Below are 13,563 nucleotides of genomic sequence, written 5' to 3' on the forward strand. Positions count from 1 at the left end.
GATCATTCTCAACCAGTACCCCGTTCCTGCCTTCTCCCCATACCCCCTGACTCCGCTATCCTTAAGAGCTCTATCTAGCTCTCTCTTGAATGCATTCAGAGAACTGGCCTCCACTGCCTTCTGAGGAGGAGAATTCCACAGATTTACAACTCTCTGACTGACTGATATAATAGATGAAGGACAAAGTAAAACAACACCATTTTTAAATCACCGAGGTCTGGAATTGGAACAGGCGGATCAACGGAATAAAATCGTCTCCACATAAAGTGCACCGACAAAGTTACAAAGTATTCCGTTTTACACAAACCGTTCATAACACATTCCATTTGTGGTCTCCCTTAGTTCTCGGTTGTCCCCCCCCCCACGCCAGGTCCACCTTTGTTCTTCCCTCACGGTGGTCCCCTCTAACCCCCCCCCCCCCTACGCCAGGTCCTCCTTTGTTCTTCCCTCATGGTGGTCCCCTCTCCCCCCCCCCCTTTGCTGCCGGGTCCTCCTTTGTTCTCGGCAGCGCGTACGTCTTCCGGCACCCACGTGGCCCATCCTTGACCGCCGACGCCATCTTCAACCTCGCCTGCCCGCCCACATCAACGTGCTGAGTCCAGGACAGATCTTCAGAGATATGCACGTCCAGGAATCATTGCATACACTTAGCTTAATTAGCCCTTCCACACATTATTATCTTCAAGCATTTTATATTCCGGAAGCCTGCATAGGAAAGACAAATTGCTCAAAATATAGCTACCACCTTTTGTTTTCAGCCACTGTAGACACAAGGTCATAAGTTATAGGAGCTGAATTAGTCCACTTGGCCCATCAAGTCTACTCTGCCATTCAATCATGGCTAATCTCCCTTTCCCTTTTAACCCCATTCTCCTGCCTTCTCCCCATAACCCCTGACATCTGAACTAATCAATAATTTGATGTTACGAGGTTATTTTTTTTGAAAAATCATGAAACGATCAGGCAGGATTTTGATTAATGTAAGAAATACAAATCCATGCATACAGACTAACACAGTGAATCAATAACATAAGGCAGCATTATGACATTGATATACATTTAAGATTTATTTGAAGACATGTATTACTGAGAAAAAAAGTGAGTTTGGAATCTCAGAAAGATTTCCATTCATTTTATAAAATCCCAGAAAACCACCTTATAATTAGATAAAAGGATCTCCTAGCTAATAATAAAAAATGAAAGAAGAATCACTTTGAGTTGATTAACGTTCGGGAGACAATTATGCGAGGGTGATATTGTTTACTCAGAACTTTGATTTCCTCACAGATGTGAAGCTGCTTAGGAGATAAATTTGATTCTAGAAATGAAATGAGAGAAAATTAATTTAGTTAACTGTCTTAATAAACCAGTGATGTTATAATAAATTGACACACTGAAATCCACACAGACTTTGGGCAGCACGGTGGCGCAGTAGTAGAGCTACTGCCTTACCTAGCGCCAGAGACCCGGGGTCGATCTCGATCTGTACGGAGTTTGTACGTTCTCCCCGCGACCTGCATGGGTTTTCTCCGAGATCTTCAGTTTCCTCCCACAGTCCAAAGCCGTACAGGTCTGCAGGTTAATTGGCTTGGTATAAAATGTAAAACGTTTGTCCCTAGTGTGTGTAGGGTAGTGTTAATGTGCGAGGATTACCGATCAGTGTGGACTCGGTGGGTCGAAGGGCCTGTTTCTGCGCTGATTCTCTAAACTAAACTAAACTTGGCTTGGTATAAAATGTAAAACGTTTGTGTTTTGTCATCATATGTCCCAAATGGAACAATGAAATCCTTATTTGCAACAGTACAACAGAATATGTAAAGAAAGTACTCTGTAAATAATATAATAAATGAAAAAAATGTTCATTTTAATTTATTATATTGTTACAGATATATATATATATATCTGTGACAATATAATAAATTAAAATGAAAGTTTTTTTCATTTATTATATTGTTTATATAACAATGCGCAGACATATGTACACAAATCAGTTCCACTGACCTAGGTCCAGTCTCAAACTCTGCTGGTGCCTGTGTAGGGTTTTGCTGTTTAGTTGAGAGATACAGTAAGGAAAAAGGCATCTCGGCCCACCGAGTCCACGCCGACCATCGATCTCACGTGCATACGTTCTATGTAATCCCACTTTCGCATCCACATTAGGGGCAATTTTACAGAGGCCAATTAACCTACAAACTCGCAAGTCTTTGGGATGTGGGAGGAAACCGAAGCACCCGGAGGAAACCCACGCAGTTCCAGGGAGAACGTGCACAGATAGCACCCAAGGTCAAGATCGAACCCGGGTCTCTGACTCTGCGAGGCAGCAGCGCTACCAGCTGTGCTGCTGTGCCGTGCTTTGTGACTGTCTGGGTTTTCCAGTATTGCTGAAAGCTATGCTGATTGTTTGGACATGCTCCCCCTCGGCAGATGAGGGAAGCAGATGGTTGTGTGAGGGGATAGGACACAAGGGAATGAGACTGATGAGATTGCTTGGAGAGCTGGCAGAGACCCAATGGGCCGAATTACCTCATTTCATACCATAAGGAAGCAAACCAAATAAGAAGGGTCTCGATCCGAAAAATTACGCATTCCTTCTATTCAGAGATGCTGCCTGTCCCGCCCGCTGAGTTACTCCAGCATTTTGTGCCTATCTTCGGTTTAAACCAGCATCTGCAGTTCCTTCCTACAAAACAACTCCAAATGGCTTTGCAGAATTGTAGCATGATAGGATGGAGCTGAGATACTAGTGTAATTTCTTTGCCATACAAAGCTACACTCACTTTCAGCATGATATATTTATGTAGCAAATTTCTGCAGGGAGCCCACATATTATAATCATCAGTTATGTAAATTGTTTTAAGCACGCTGACTCACAAAGTCATGTAGTTTCACAAATAATGTAACTACTCACCATGGCTTAACTGTGCATTTATTGCACATTAATAAATTTATTCTGATTCAATTGCATTAGTGGATTGCACATCTTAATCCACGAAGATACAATCCTGTCTAAACATACAATTTTTCCATTTATGTTGACATTGTTGCCTAACAGTGTGATGACCTCGTTTGTTAAAAAAATGTAGGATGTCCCTCACCGAAGATCCACAGACTCTGTCCCACTTGGTAAATGTAATGTTTGGAATCTCAGATCGACTAAATCTGAAGTCTGTCTTATTTTCATTGATTAGATTTGCTCAAAATATGACATTTATCGTATTTGACCTTTTTCTTGGGCCTGGTGTGAAAGTAAACATTCCAAGAGGTCCTGACTGTTCGGTGTGAAGGCCAGGAATATCTTCTTCGCAAAGACATTTTTTTTAGATGGAGCATATTGCCATGGCAACCATTTCCAGGTTGTTTATTTTCCACTTGATTGGGCATTTGTTGGTCAGCCGTACTTGTGTGTTAATGTCGACGTTAGACTTTAGACAGATTCTTGATTGGTACGGTTGTCAGGGGTTATGGGGAGAAGGCAGGAGGATGGGGTTGAGAGGGAAAGATAGATCAGCCACGATTGAATGGCGGAGTGGACTTGATGGGCTGAATGGCATAATTTTGCTCCTATAACATGATTTATGAACATTTAGTTTAAACTAAAGCTGTATCTCTAAACTAATACAGCGTGGAAACAGGCCAATCGGCCCACCGAGTCTGCGCTGACCACTGATACACTGGCACTATCCTCCTACACACCTGGGCCAATTTACAATTTTTACCAAAGCCAATTAACCTGGTCATCGCGGACACGGTGGGCTGAAGATCCTGTTTCCAAGCTGTATCTCTAAAGTCTAAGGGCTGCATTTTTCAAGTGCTCAATGAAGGGGTACAATTAGATGGCACAAACCTATTCAATTAAACAATCAACCTTGCACAAGTATGATAATGCAAAAAATATTGTTTGGCTTCCATGACTGGTTTTGCACCTCAGTCAGGCTCCTGATGAGAGTTGGTTCTTGTTTGGGCAAGCTGGTGTCATTGCATTGTTCGCTACTTTAAAAGGGCAAGTGTTGGCTAAAGAGAAGTTAAATGAGGGTGTTGATGTTTAAAGCTTGTGATGGAGGTGTAAAAACTGTGAGAAATATGTAAGATAGCGGCACGGTGGCGCTGCGGTAGAGTTGCTGCCTTACAGCGCCAGAGACCCAGGTTCGATCCTGAGCACGGATGCTGTCTGTACGGAGATTGTATGTTCTGCCCATGACCTGCGTGGGTTTTCTCCGAGATCTTTGGTTTTCTCCCACACTCAAAAGACCTACAGGTTTGTAGGCTAATTGGTTTGGTACAATTGTAAATTGTCCCTATTGTGTATAGGATAGTGTTAGTGTGCAGGGATCGCTGGTTGATGGGCCGAAGGGTCTGTTTCCATGCTGTATCTCTAAACTAAACTAAATTAGTAGGGTAATGTGATAGCTTGCTGTGCTGACTGCTTGAGACTTGGACCCAGGTCTCAGTTTTAGAAGAAAATCAGCTTGAGACATCAGGAACAGACTACCCAGCTTCTGATCTATTTTTGCAACTATAGTTTGCATATGGCAGGACCATTATACATCAAAAGTACATTGTACATGTAATGGAAAATAAATGGCTGGTTTCTGTTCTATGCGAGGATCGCTGGTTGGTGCGGACTCGGAGGGCTGAAGGGCCTGTTTCCGCGCTGTATCTCTAAGAAAAACTAAACTAAACTAAATTAAACTAAGCTAAAGAAGCTGGATAAGAATTAATTGAATGAAATAATTCTCTCAAATGTAATGTAGGATAAGAATCCCGAGAGAAGTAGGTGAAGTAAGAATAATGTGAGTGGCTGAAACAAAGGAAATAGAAAGATTTTAGGTTTAAGTTCAGGTTTATTAGGTTTAGGCTTATTACTGTCACGTGTACTGATACGGCGAAAAGCTAACCAGATAATCCTGTACATAAATATAGACAAGCCAAACTGAAGTAGACCAGGTAGCCCAATGGGGTGGATACAGAGCGCAGATTGCAACATTGTCGTGCATCAGTTCCATTCACAAAGTCCATGTCCACAATGGAGTAGAAATTGGACGGTACCCTAGCTTAGGGAAGGTTCGTTCAGACGCCTGATGACAGAGATGTGAATATGTGTTTGTTTTGAGTGAGTGTGCCCATAAGCTGGGCAGTGATGAAGGGGAAAGGACACAAAGTGCTGGAGTAACTCAATGAGTCAGGCAGCATTCCTAGAGAACATGGATAGGTAATGTCTCGGGTCCAGACCCTTCTTCAGACTGAAGCCTCAGGCTGAAGAAATGTCTCGACCTGAAACGTTACCTATCCATATCCTTCAAAGTTGCTGCCTGACCCACAGAGTCACTCCAGCAAGTCCTTGTGGACTTTTGTGTCCTTTTGTGTATTAACCAGCTTCAGCAGTTCTTTGTTTCTACAAGTGATGAAAAGGGAAAGACCATTTTCAACAATGGTTGGGAAGTGAAGGACAACATTTGTGTGTTCTGAAGAGAGGAGGCTAAGTAAAGAGCAGCATCCATCCTCACTGGTCCATTGGTGTTTATCCTGCAGCGTCTCCAGTTCCTCGGTGATAACATACTTGGGGATGACAACTTCAGAGTTCACACTGTGGAAGAGAGCGTCCCTTGAGGCCCTACTTTTCACGGTTAGCAATGAGGAATTCATTTTTCTTTCTGTCAGGCAGCATCTCTGGAATACATGGGCAAGTAACGTTTTGGTGCTGGAGTGAAGAAGACGTCATCTGCCTATGTCCTCCAGAGATGATGCCTGATCCACTGAGTTACTCCAGCACTCCGGTTTTTTTTTTGTAAGCCAGCACCAGCATTTCCTTCAGCAATTTTCTTTCTTACTGTTTTTAAGAAAACTTCTGAGATCCTTTCCAACCATTTCCTTCACAGCATTTTTAACCTTGCATTTCACAAGCGGAAAGTGCCATAAGGGACTACATGCATTTTTAAGAGATGAAGTCCAAATTTAATTAGATCTCTGGCCAATTTGCTGCTGGGTTGGTCCCAATTCTGTGGGATTCTGCAGGTAGAAATTGCAATGAGGTTGACGGGTTGAAACATCCCAGGGTATCTTTGCCTTCAATAGCTGAATTTTAAGCAGAAGCCAAAAAATCACTTGTCAAATAAATGATCTGGAGTTAACGTAAGGACTGTAAGCCTCTAATTAAAGTGTGTCAATGTAATATATATTCCAAGGTTCGTTTCGACATGGCCACCTTTCAAAGTCAGAAAGGTTGAAATGTAAATGGGAAAGATAGTCAAGGGTACAAGAGAGTTCTAGATTATATAATTTGAAAATAAACACAAGTTATGTTGCTCAAGTTTGGCTCCGAAGAGAAATGTTGAACGTAATTTCAGATTGTTATTCCCAGTTGTGGTAAAAAGAAAACAGAGCCATGTACTAGTATCCTTGATTTATGAATTAAGTGAGTTTGATTTGCTTTCAGTTAATGGACTCATTCAGTTAGTTTTATCTTTAATTAACTGATTGTATTGCGATGATGATCCCCTCTTCAACAACTTTGACTGAAACAATCGCTGGATCAGTAATTAACATGAATCACTCAACACACTTCATGCTGATATGGTCAATAGTTCAGCAGGAACCCAAGTTTAATCCATCTCCGCCTCAAAGACCCTTTAGTTTAGTTAATTTTCGAGATACAGCGCAGAAACAGGCCCTTCGGCCCACCGAGTCAGTGCTGACCAGCGATCCCGCATATTAACACTATCCTACACACACTTGCGGCAATTTTTACATTTACCAAGGCAATTGAGCTATATACCTGTCCGTCTTTGGAGTGTGGGTGGAAACCGTAGATCTCGGAGAAAACCCACGCGGTCACGGGGAGAACGTAAAAACTCTGTACAGACAGCACCCGTGGCATAAGTTTGTATAATCAGTTTAGATAGTACTTTGATTTTGGGCTTGGTTTTCTTGGTTGAGCGATATTCCTGGTGTTTACAGCACCAGCACTTTGTGTTGCAATGGTAATTTAGGGCAACTCGGAGATCATCAGGCTAATTGTCGGAGTTTTTTTCTTTCATTATTCTACTTTGCGTCTTTTTTCGCCCTGGTGTAACCCTGCCTTACACGCACGAGTCATGCTCATTTAAGAAACGTCAGAATTGAATTGCAGCAGCGGATGCTGTGGGTATGATTTACACACCTTGAAGATGACTAATATAGAGTGCTTGCACCGGTCGGTCTTCCTGGACAAATTTGCAGGGAATTCTAAATGTGATGTGCCTGTCAAGATCACTACTTTAATTAGATGACAATCTGCATGAGACCGCTGACAAAATAGACACCTCAGGAAACGGCGGCATCTAATTACGATTATACAATGCATTTATCGAAGTGCGAGTAGTTGAGTTATTTATGCCGCAGATAGCAACATTTTTCCTTGTTACTTTTTGAAGCTATGACGCAAAGGTGCGGGTAAAAGCCATTGTGTAGAATATTCCGAAGATGGAAAGGGCAAAGGAGAAGCTGGAATAAATTGGGAGTTACTGATAAAGTTGGGCCACGTTTACCACTGAGTGACTGCAAATTGTAGAAGGGGAACTGTGAAGAAATTAGTAGGAAGGAACAGCAGATGCTGGTTTACACCAAAGATAGACACAAAATTCTGGAGTAACTCTGCGGGTCAGGCAGCATCTGTGGAGAAAAGGAATAGGTGACGTTTCAGGTCGAAACCTTTCTTCAGACAGAGCAAAGCTCAGTCTGAAAAAGAGCTCCGACCCGAAACGTCACCTATTCCTTCTCTCCACAGATGCTGCCTGACCCGCAGAGTTACTCCAGCATTTTGTGTCTATCTTCGCTGAAGAAATTAGATTGTCTTAGAATAAAGAATATAGATCGTAGAACAGTACTGCACAAGAACAGGCCACTCGGCCCACAATGTCTGTGCCGAACATGATGCCAAAACCACCTCTTACGTGCTCATAATCCATATCCCTCCATCCCTTGCAAATCCATATGCCGATCCAAACGTCTCTCGAATGCTACTATTGTAACTGCATCAACCACCACCCCTGGCAATGCATTCCAGGCACTCCCCACCCTCTGTGTAAAAGCAATGCGTTCCAGGCACTCACCTTTCCCCGCACAGCTCTTTTTATCTCTGCCCTTCTCACATTAAAGGTATGCCCTCTAGTATTTGCTTTTTCCACCCTGGGGGAAAGGTTCTGACCATCTGCCCCATCTCTGCCTCCCATAACTTTATATACTTCTATCAGGTCTCCCCGCAACCTCTGGAGTTCCAGAGAAAACGATGCAAGTCTGTCCAATCTCTCCCAATCCAGGTATCATTCTGGTAAACCTCCTCTGCATTCCTTCCAAAGCCTCCACATCCTTCCTGTAGTCCGGCAACCAGAACTGCAAGCAGTACTCCAAATGCAGCCTAAATCAAACTACTATGTGACTTCATGCATCACGACTTCCTGACTCTTATACTCAATGCCCCGACCTATGAAAGCAAGCATACCATTTGCTTTTTTTTAACCCTCTATCTCCTTGTGTTGCCACTTTCGGGGAGTTATGGACTTGGACCCCAAGATCCCTCTGCACATCAAGTCTTTAATGTGGACTAGACCAAGTGGACCCATTGGGCCCAAACCTCTCCTGCATTGGTGCAGCATCCCCCTCCCCCCCTTCCCCCCTCCCCCCCTCCCCCACTCCCCCCTCCCCTCTCCCCTCTCCCTCTCCTCCTTTCTCTGCCCCCTTCCCTCCACTTTGTCCCCCTCAACCCCCTTATCCTCCCTCTCCCCTCTCCCCCCTCCCTCCCTAGGAGATAAATTTAAACTTTAAAATGTGAATAACTTTTAAAATATAATTCCAATTTCAATGAAACTTATGCCATTAGCACCAAAGGGACGACGGTGAGTAAGTTGGGCCTAAAATTGGCGCAACTATCGTGTACCGTTTTGGCTGTAGTTCAGAAACAAACAAACAAACATAGATAGTATATAGATGTTCAGTAATAGGAGTGTTGGAATCTGATGATATGCTATGCTCTTCGGCATCAGTAAAGAACTCCGAAACAATTGGGTAGCCCTTAATGTCTACCAACATCTTGGAAATGGGGCTTCTGGGAGAATTACATAACACTTCATTATTTGTGAAAATGTCAAGGATCAGTTTTGTATCTATTGCCATGTTTTGACTATCGGATTGTAGAACTTGTGTTTTGTGAGTGTGCTGAATCTAATAAAGCTTGAAAATTGTTGCAAACTTGACATTTGATCCATTTTGTGATGAATAGGAACCTCCTTATCTATTTATCACCTTAATCAGTAACAAATTAGTTCCTGATCGTGTGAGCGCGCTGACACGAGATAAATATCTCTTTGCCTCTGAGCAAGTTCATGGAAATAAAACAGCCAGGATTTCGACTCTGCATCACCGCACACTGACCCCAGTTATCAAATGTGTACGTCCACATTTTATCAGGTCAGGATCAGATTCAATTGTCAGGCCTGCGCTTGTTCATCATACTATCATCACTGCCTGACTCATTCTGCACAAGATCAAGAGCTATTTGCTATTTGAGCAAGGTACTGAAGAGCTGTATCAGCCCTTGCAATTAACAGCCAGGAAACTTAGTGACTCCAGCGAAGGGAGAAAGTTGAAAATAGACACAACCAGAATTACATTGTTGATTTGTTGTGTCAGGGGACCCGAGTTGTGAGTAAAAATTTAAAAAAAGCTGAGAGCTCTCAGGATTAAAAAAGAAGACTATTTATCAAAATATTCAAGACACTAATTGGAATAGAAAAGATATATCTGGAATTTTATTTTAAGCTAAACCACAACAGCTGATTTAAGGAGCATATGCTTCTGTTCCTTTCTCTCTTTGCCATTTATCTAGGTCGCTTTTGAAGGTATCTAAGTTATAGGAGCAGAATTAGGCCATTCGGCTCCATCAAGTCTACTCCACCATTCAATGATGGCTGATCAATCTTTCCCCCTCAACCCCACTCTCCTGCCTTCTCCCCGTAACCCCTGACACCTTCTATCTATGCCATACACCTGAACCACATGCAGGTTTAAGTTTCCCATTCTCCGGATAAATGATTCCTCACTTCATTCGTCATCCAAACCTATTGGCGTAGCCTTGTGTGCTCTTCTCTCTCAGTCACACGTCCTGCCTTCCCCTAAATTAAACTATTTATGTGCAACAGTCATACATTTTTAGAGTAATGTGGATGGGTTAATTGTAAAAGTATTGTCCTTCATCTGTCCTGTCAGTTTGTTGCATCTACTAGGGCAGCATCGGGGCGCAGTGGTGGAGTTGCTGCCTTACAGCACCAGAGACCCGGGTTTGATCCCGACTACAGATGCTGTCTGTACGGAGTTTGTATATTCTCCCCTTGACCGCGAGGGTTTTCTCTGGGTGTTTCAGGCAGACCCATTTTCCCTATTTTAGTTTAATTTAGTTCAGAGAAACAGCCTGGAATAATAATAATAATATATGCCTTCATTTGTCCCACACCTGGGAAATTTACAGTGTTACAGCAGCAAAGTGAATAGCAAGAGATCATTCAATAAAATAAATAAAAGTAAAGACAAGGATAAATTGTATTCCTTAGCTGTTACTGTTGACTCGTCTGCTGGGAGCAGTGCTGGTTGTGCAGTCTCACAGCAGCGGGAAGGAAGGACCTCCTATATCTCTCCTTCACGCACTTGGGGTGAAGGAGTCTGTCACTGAAGGGGCTACTCAGTGCAGTGACAGTGTCCCGCATGGGGTGGGAGTCGGAAACAGGCCCTTCAGCCCAGCGAGTCTGCGCCGACCAGCGATCCCCACACATTACCACTATCCTACAAACTAGGGACAATTTACAAGTATACCAAGACAATTAACCTACAAACCTGTACGTCTTTGGAGTGTGGGAGGAAACCGGAGATCTCGGGTAAAACCCACGCAGGTCATGGGGAGAACGTACAAAATCCGTACAGGTAAGCATCTGTAGTCAGGATGGAACCCGGGTCTCTGGCACTGTAAGGCAGCAACTCTACTGCTGTGCCACCATGCCGCCCATAACTGATAGTAGCTGCAATGAAGTTATCTTTGGATTGCAAGAAGCTATTTTATAAATGCTCTCATCTTAAAATTAAACCAGAGCTGAATAAAAATAGAATGTAAAATTGTGGATTTGGTCCCTGGATGTAACAAGAGAAATGGAAAATGGTAATTATCTGTATTAATTCCAGTTATTGCTCCTCTTGATTTACACACAAACAAATAATTTGCTGCTGTGCGGATGCATGTTTCCTTGTTAAATTGAGCAAAAAACAAAATGCTGGAGGAACTCAGTGGGTCAGACAGGATCTGCTGGGGGAACAATCTAAACAGAAGAGTTGTCTGTTTATTCCCTCCACGGCGGCTGCTTTTAGATATCAGACTTTATAGATACAGTGCGGAAACGGTCCCTTCGGCCCACCGAGTCCGCGTCGACCAGCGATCACCCCGTACATTAGCACTATCCTACACACTAGGGACGATTTACAATTTTACTGAAGCCAATTAACCTACAACCTTATGTGTCTTTGGAGCGTGGGAGGAAACTGGAGCACCCAGAGGAAACCCATAAGGTCACAGGGAGTACGTACAAACACTGTGCAGACAAGGACCCATAGTCAGGATCAAACCTGGGTCTCTGGCGCTGTAAACCAGCAACTCTACCACCGTGCACTCTGCTCAAAAAATTGGGCAGCATGGTGAAGCAGCAGGAGAGTTGCTGCCTTACAGCAGCAGAGACCCAGGTTCGATCCTGACTATGGGTGCTGTCTGTATGGAGTTTGTACATACTCCACGTGACCTGCGTGGGTTTTCACTGGGATCTCCTGTTTCCTCCCACATTCAAAAAACGTACAGGTTTGTAGGATAATTGTCTTGATATAATTGTAAATTTTCCCTAGTAGGCAGGACATTGTTAGTGTGCAGGGATTGCTGGTCAGAACGGACTCAGTGGGCCGAAGGGCTTGTTTCCATGCTGTGTCTCTAAACTAAACTAAATTGGAAACCGGTGAATCTCATAATCTCATAACCTTGTTCAAGAAATTATGCTAACATAATGTCAGTTCCACATTAATGTGGAGCAATTTGTCAGGAACAATAATGTGAAAAAAAAATTATAAGCACTCGGAGAGGTTTAAACCAATTGAGGAGATCCAGCATGAATGTATTGGATTAGTGAAATGAACTTTTTGATCCAGTAATACAGTATTCATGGAAAGTATGCGATGGATGTGGTCAATATTGATTTTAAGAAAGCATTTGATAAGCCATGGCATCAAAGTTTGCTTAACAAAGCAGAACCTCATGGAATCAGATGTTTGGTTTAGCATCTCCTAAGACAGCAGTGAGTTGTGGTAAACACTCGTTTTTCAGACATAGGGTTTTGGATAGGGACGGGGAAGGTAATGTAGATCGAAAAGCATATTTCCAAAGAAAATAAAGAAGAGAGCGATCGGGTTTTACAGTATGTACACCGATCCTTAGAGTTGACAGGATATATTGAAAGATTAGATAGCAAAACACAAAGGATCTTCGGCTTCATAAATAAAGGTATTGAGTACAAAAGCAAGGGGGGATTGGCGAACCTTTATGAAGCCCGAGTTATGCTACAAATATGCTCTGTTCTGGTCTGCAGAGATTAGGAAGGATGTTAAGACCCTTGAGAAGGGGAAAGGAGATGTGCAGAATATTTCTGGGGATGAGGGATTTTAGCCAGCATGTTATGTTGGAGAAGATGGGGTTGTTCTCCTTCTGTAGCAAAGGTATTTCTGTGGAGATTTGAAATACATGAACAAAATTATAATAGTTTTAGATAACATTGACAGGGAAAACCTGTTCCCACAAGGCGATGGTGCCTAGACTAGGGGACACAGATTTACACTATTGGACAATACTATTGGGCCGTATGGTGGCACAGCGGTAATGTTGAGGTCTTACAGCGCCAGATGCCCGTGTTCGATCCTGACAACGGGTGTATGTCGGTTCGAAGTTTGTACGTTCTCCCCATAACCTGCGTGGGTTTCCTCCCACATGCCAAAAACTTACAGGTTTGTAAGTTAAATGGCTTGGTAAAATTGGAACTTGTCCCTAGTGTGTGCAGAATAGCACACTTGTCCCTAGTGTGGGCAATGCGCGGGGATCGCTGGTCGGCACAGACCCGGTTGGCCGAAGGGCCTGTTTCCGCATTAGATCTCTCCACTAAACAAAACTAAACTGAATTAAGCAGTCAAGGCATAGAATATAAGAGCTGGAGCGATATATGACAATGCATTGGGGCAATTATACATGTTCTGCCTCTTTTCTTTCCTGGCAGCTTTGGGTGAACCAGGAGGACACTGTAAATGAAGCCAGTAGTGAAATTCAAAATGGACACCTGGGCCCAAACTCCGACTGTCTGTGTCTTGGCAGAAGTATCCAGAACAGAGACCAGATGAGAGCAAATGTCATCAACGAAATCATGAGCACAGAACGACACTACATTAAGCATCTCAAGGACATCTGTGAGGTAATCCAAATTCCATCTTAAGGACAACATAAATCACACGGGAGGTTTC

The 13,563-nt window shown here is 43.1% G+C and overlaps 1 protein-coding gene across 7 annotated transcripts in view; it reads left to right on the top strand.

Moving 5' to 3' along the window:
- Positions 1-13,563, top strand: part of arhgef9a (Cdc42 guanine nucleotide exchange factor (GEF) 9a) — a 224,866-nt gene that overhangs the window by 108,460 nt on the left and 102,843 nt on the right. For all 7 annotated transcript variants that reach the window (XM_078412533.1, XM_078412536.1, XM_078412540.1 and 4 more), the window contains one exon: positions 13,323-13,514. In XM_078412533.1, coding sequence (XP_078268659.1) covers positions 13,323-13,514 — 192 coding nt within the window. The remainder of the gene's footprint in view (positions 1-13,322; positions 13,515-13,563) is intronic.

Source organism: Rhinoraja longicauda, chromosome 15, assembly GCF_053455715.1.
Source record: "Rhinoraja longicauda isolate Sanriku21f chromosome 15, sRhiLon1.1, whole genome shotgun sequence".
Classification (NCBI taxonomy): Eukaryota; Metazoa; Chordata; class Chondrichthyes; order Rajiformes; family Arhynchobatidae; genus Rhinoraja; species Rhinoraja longicauda.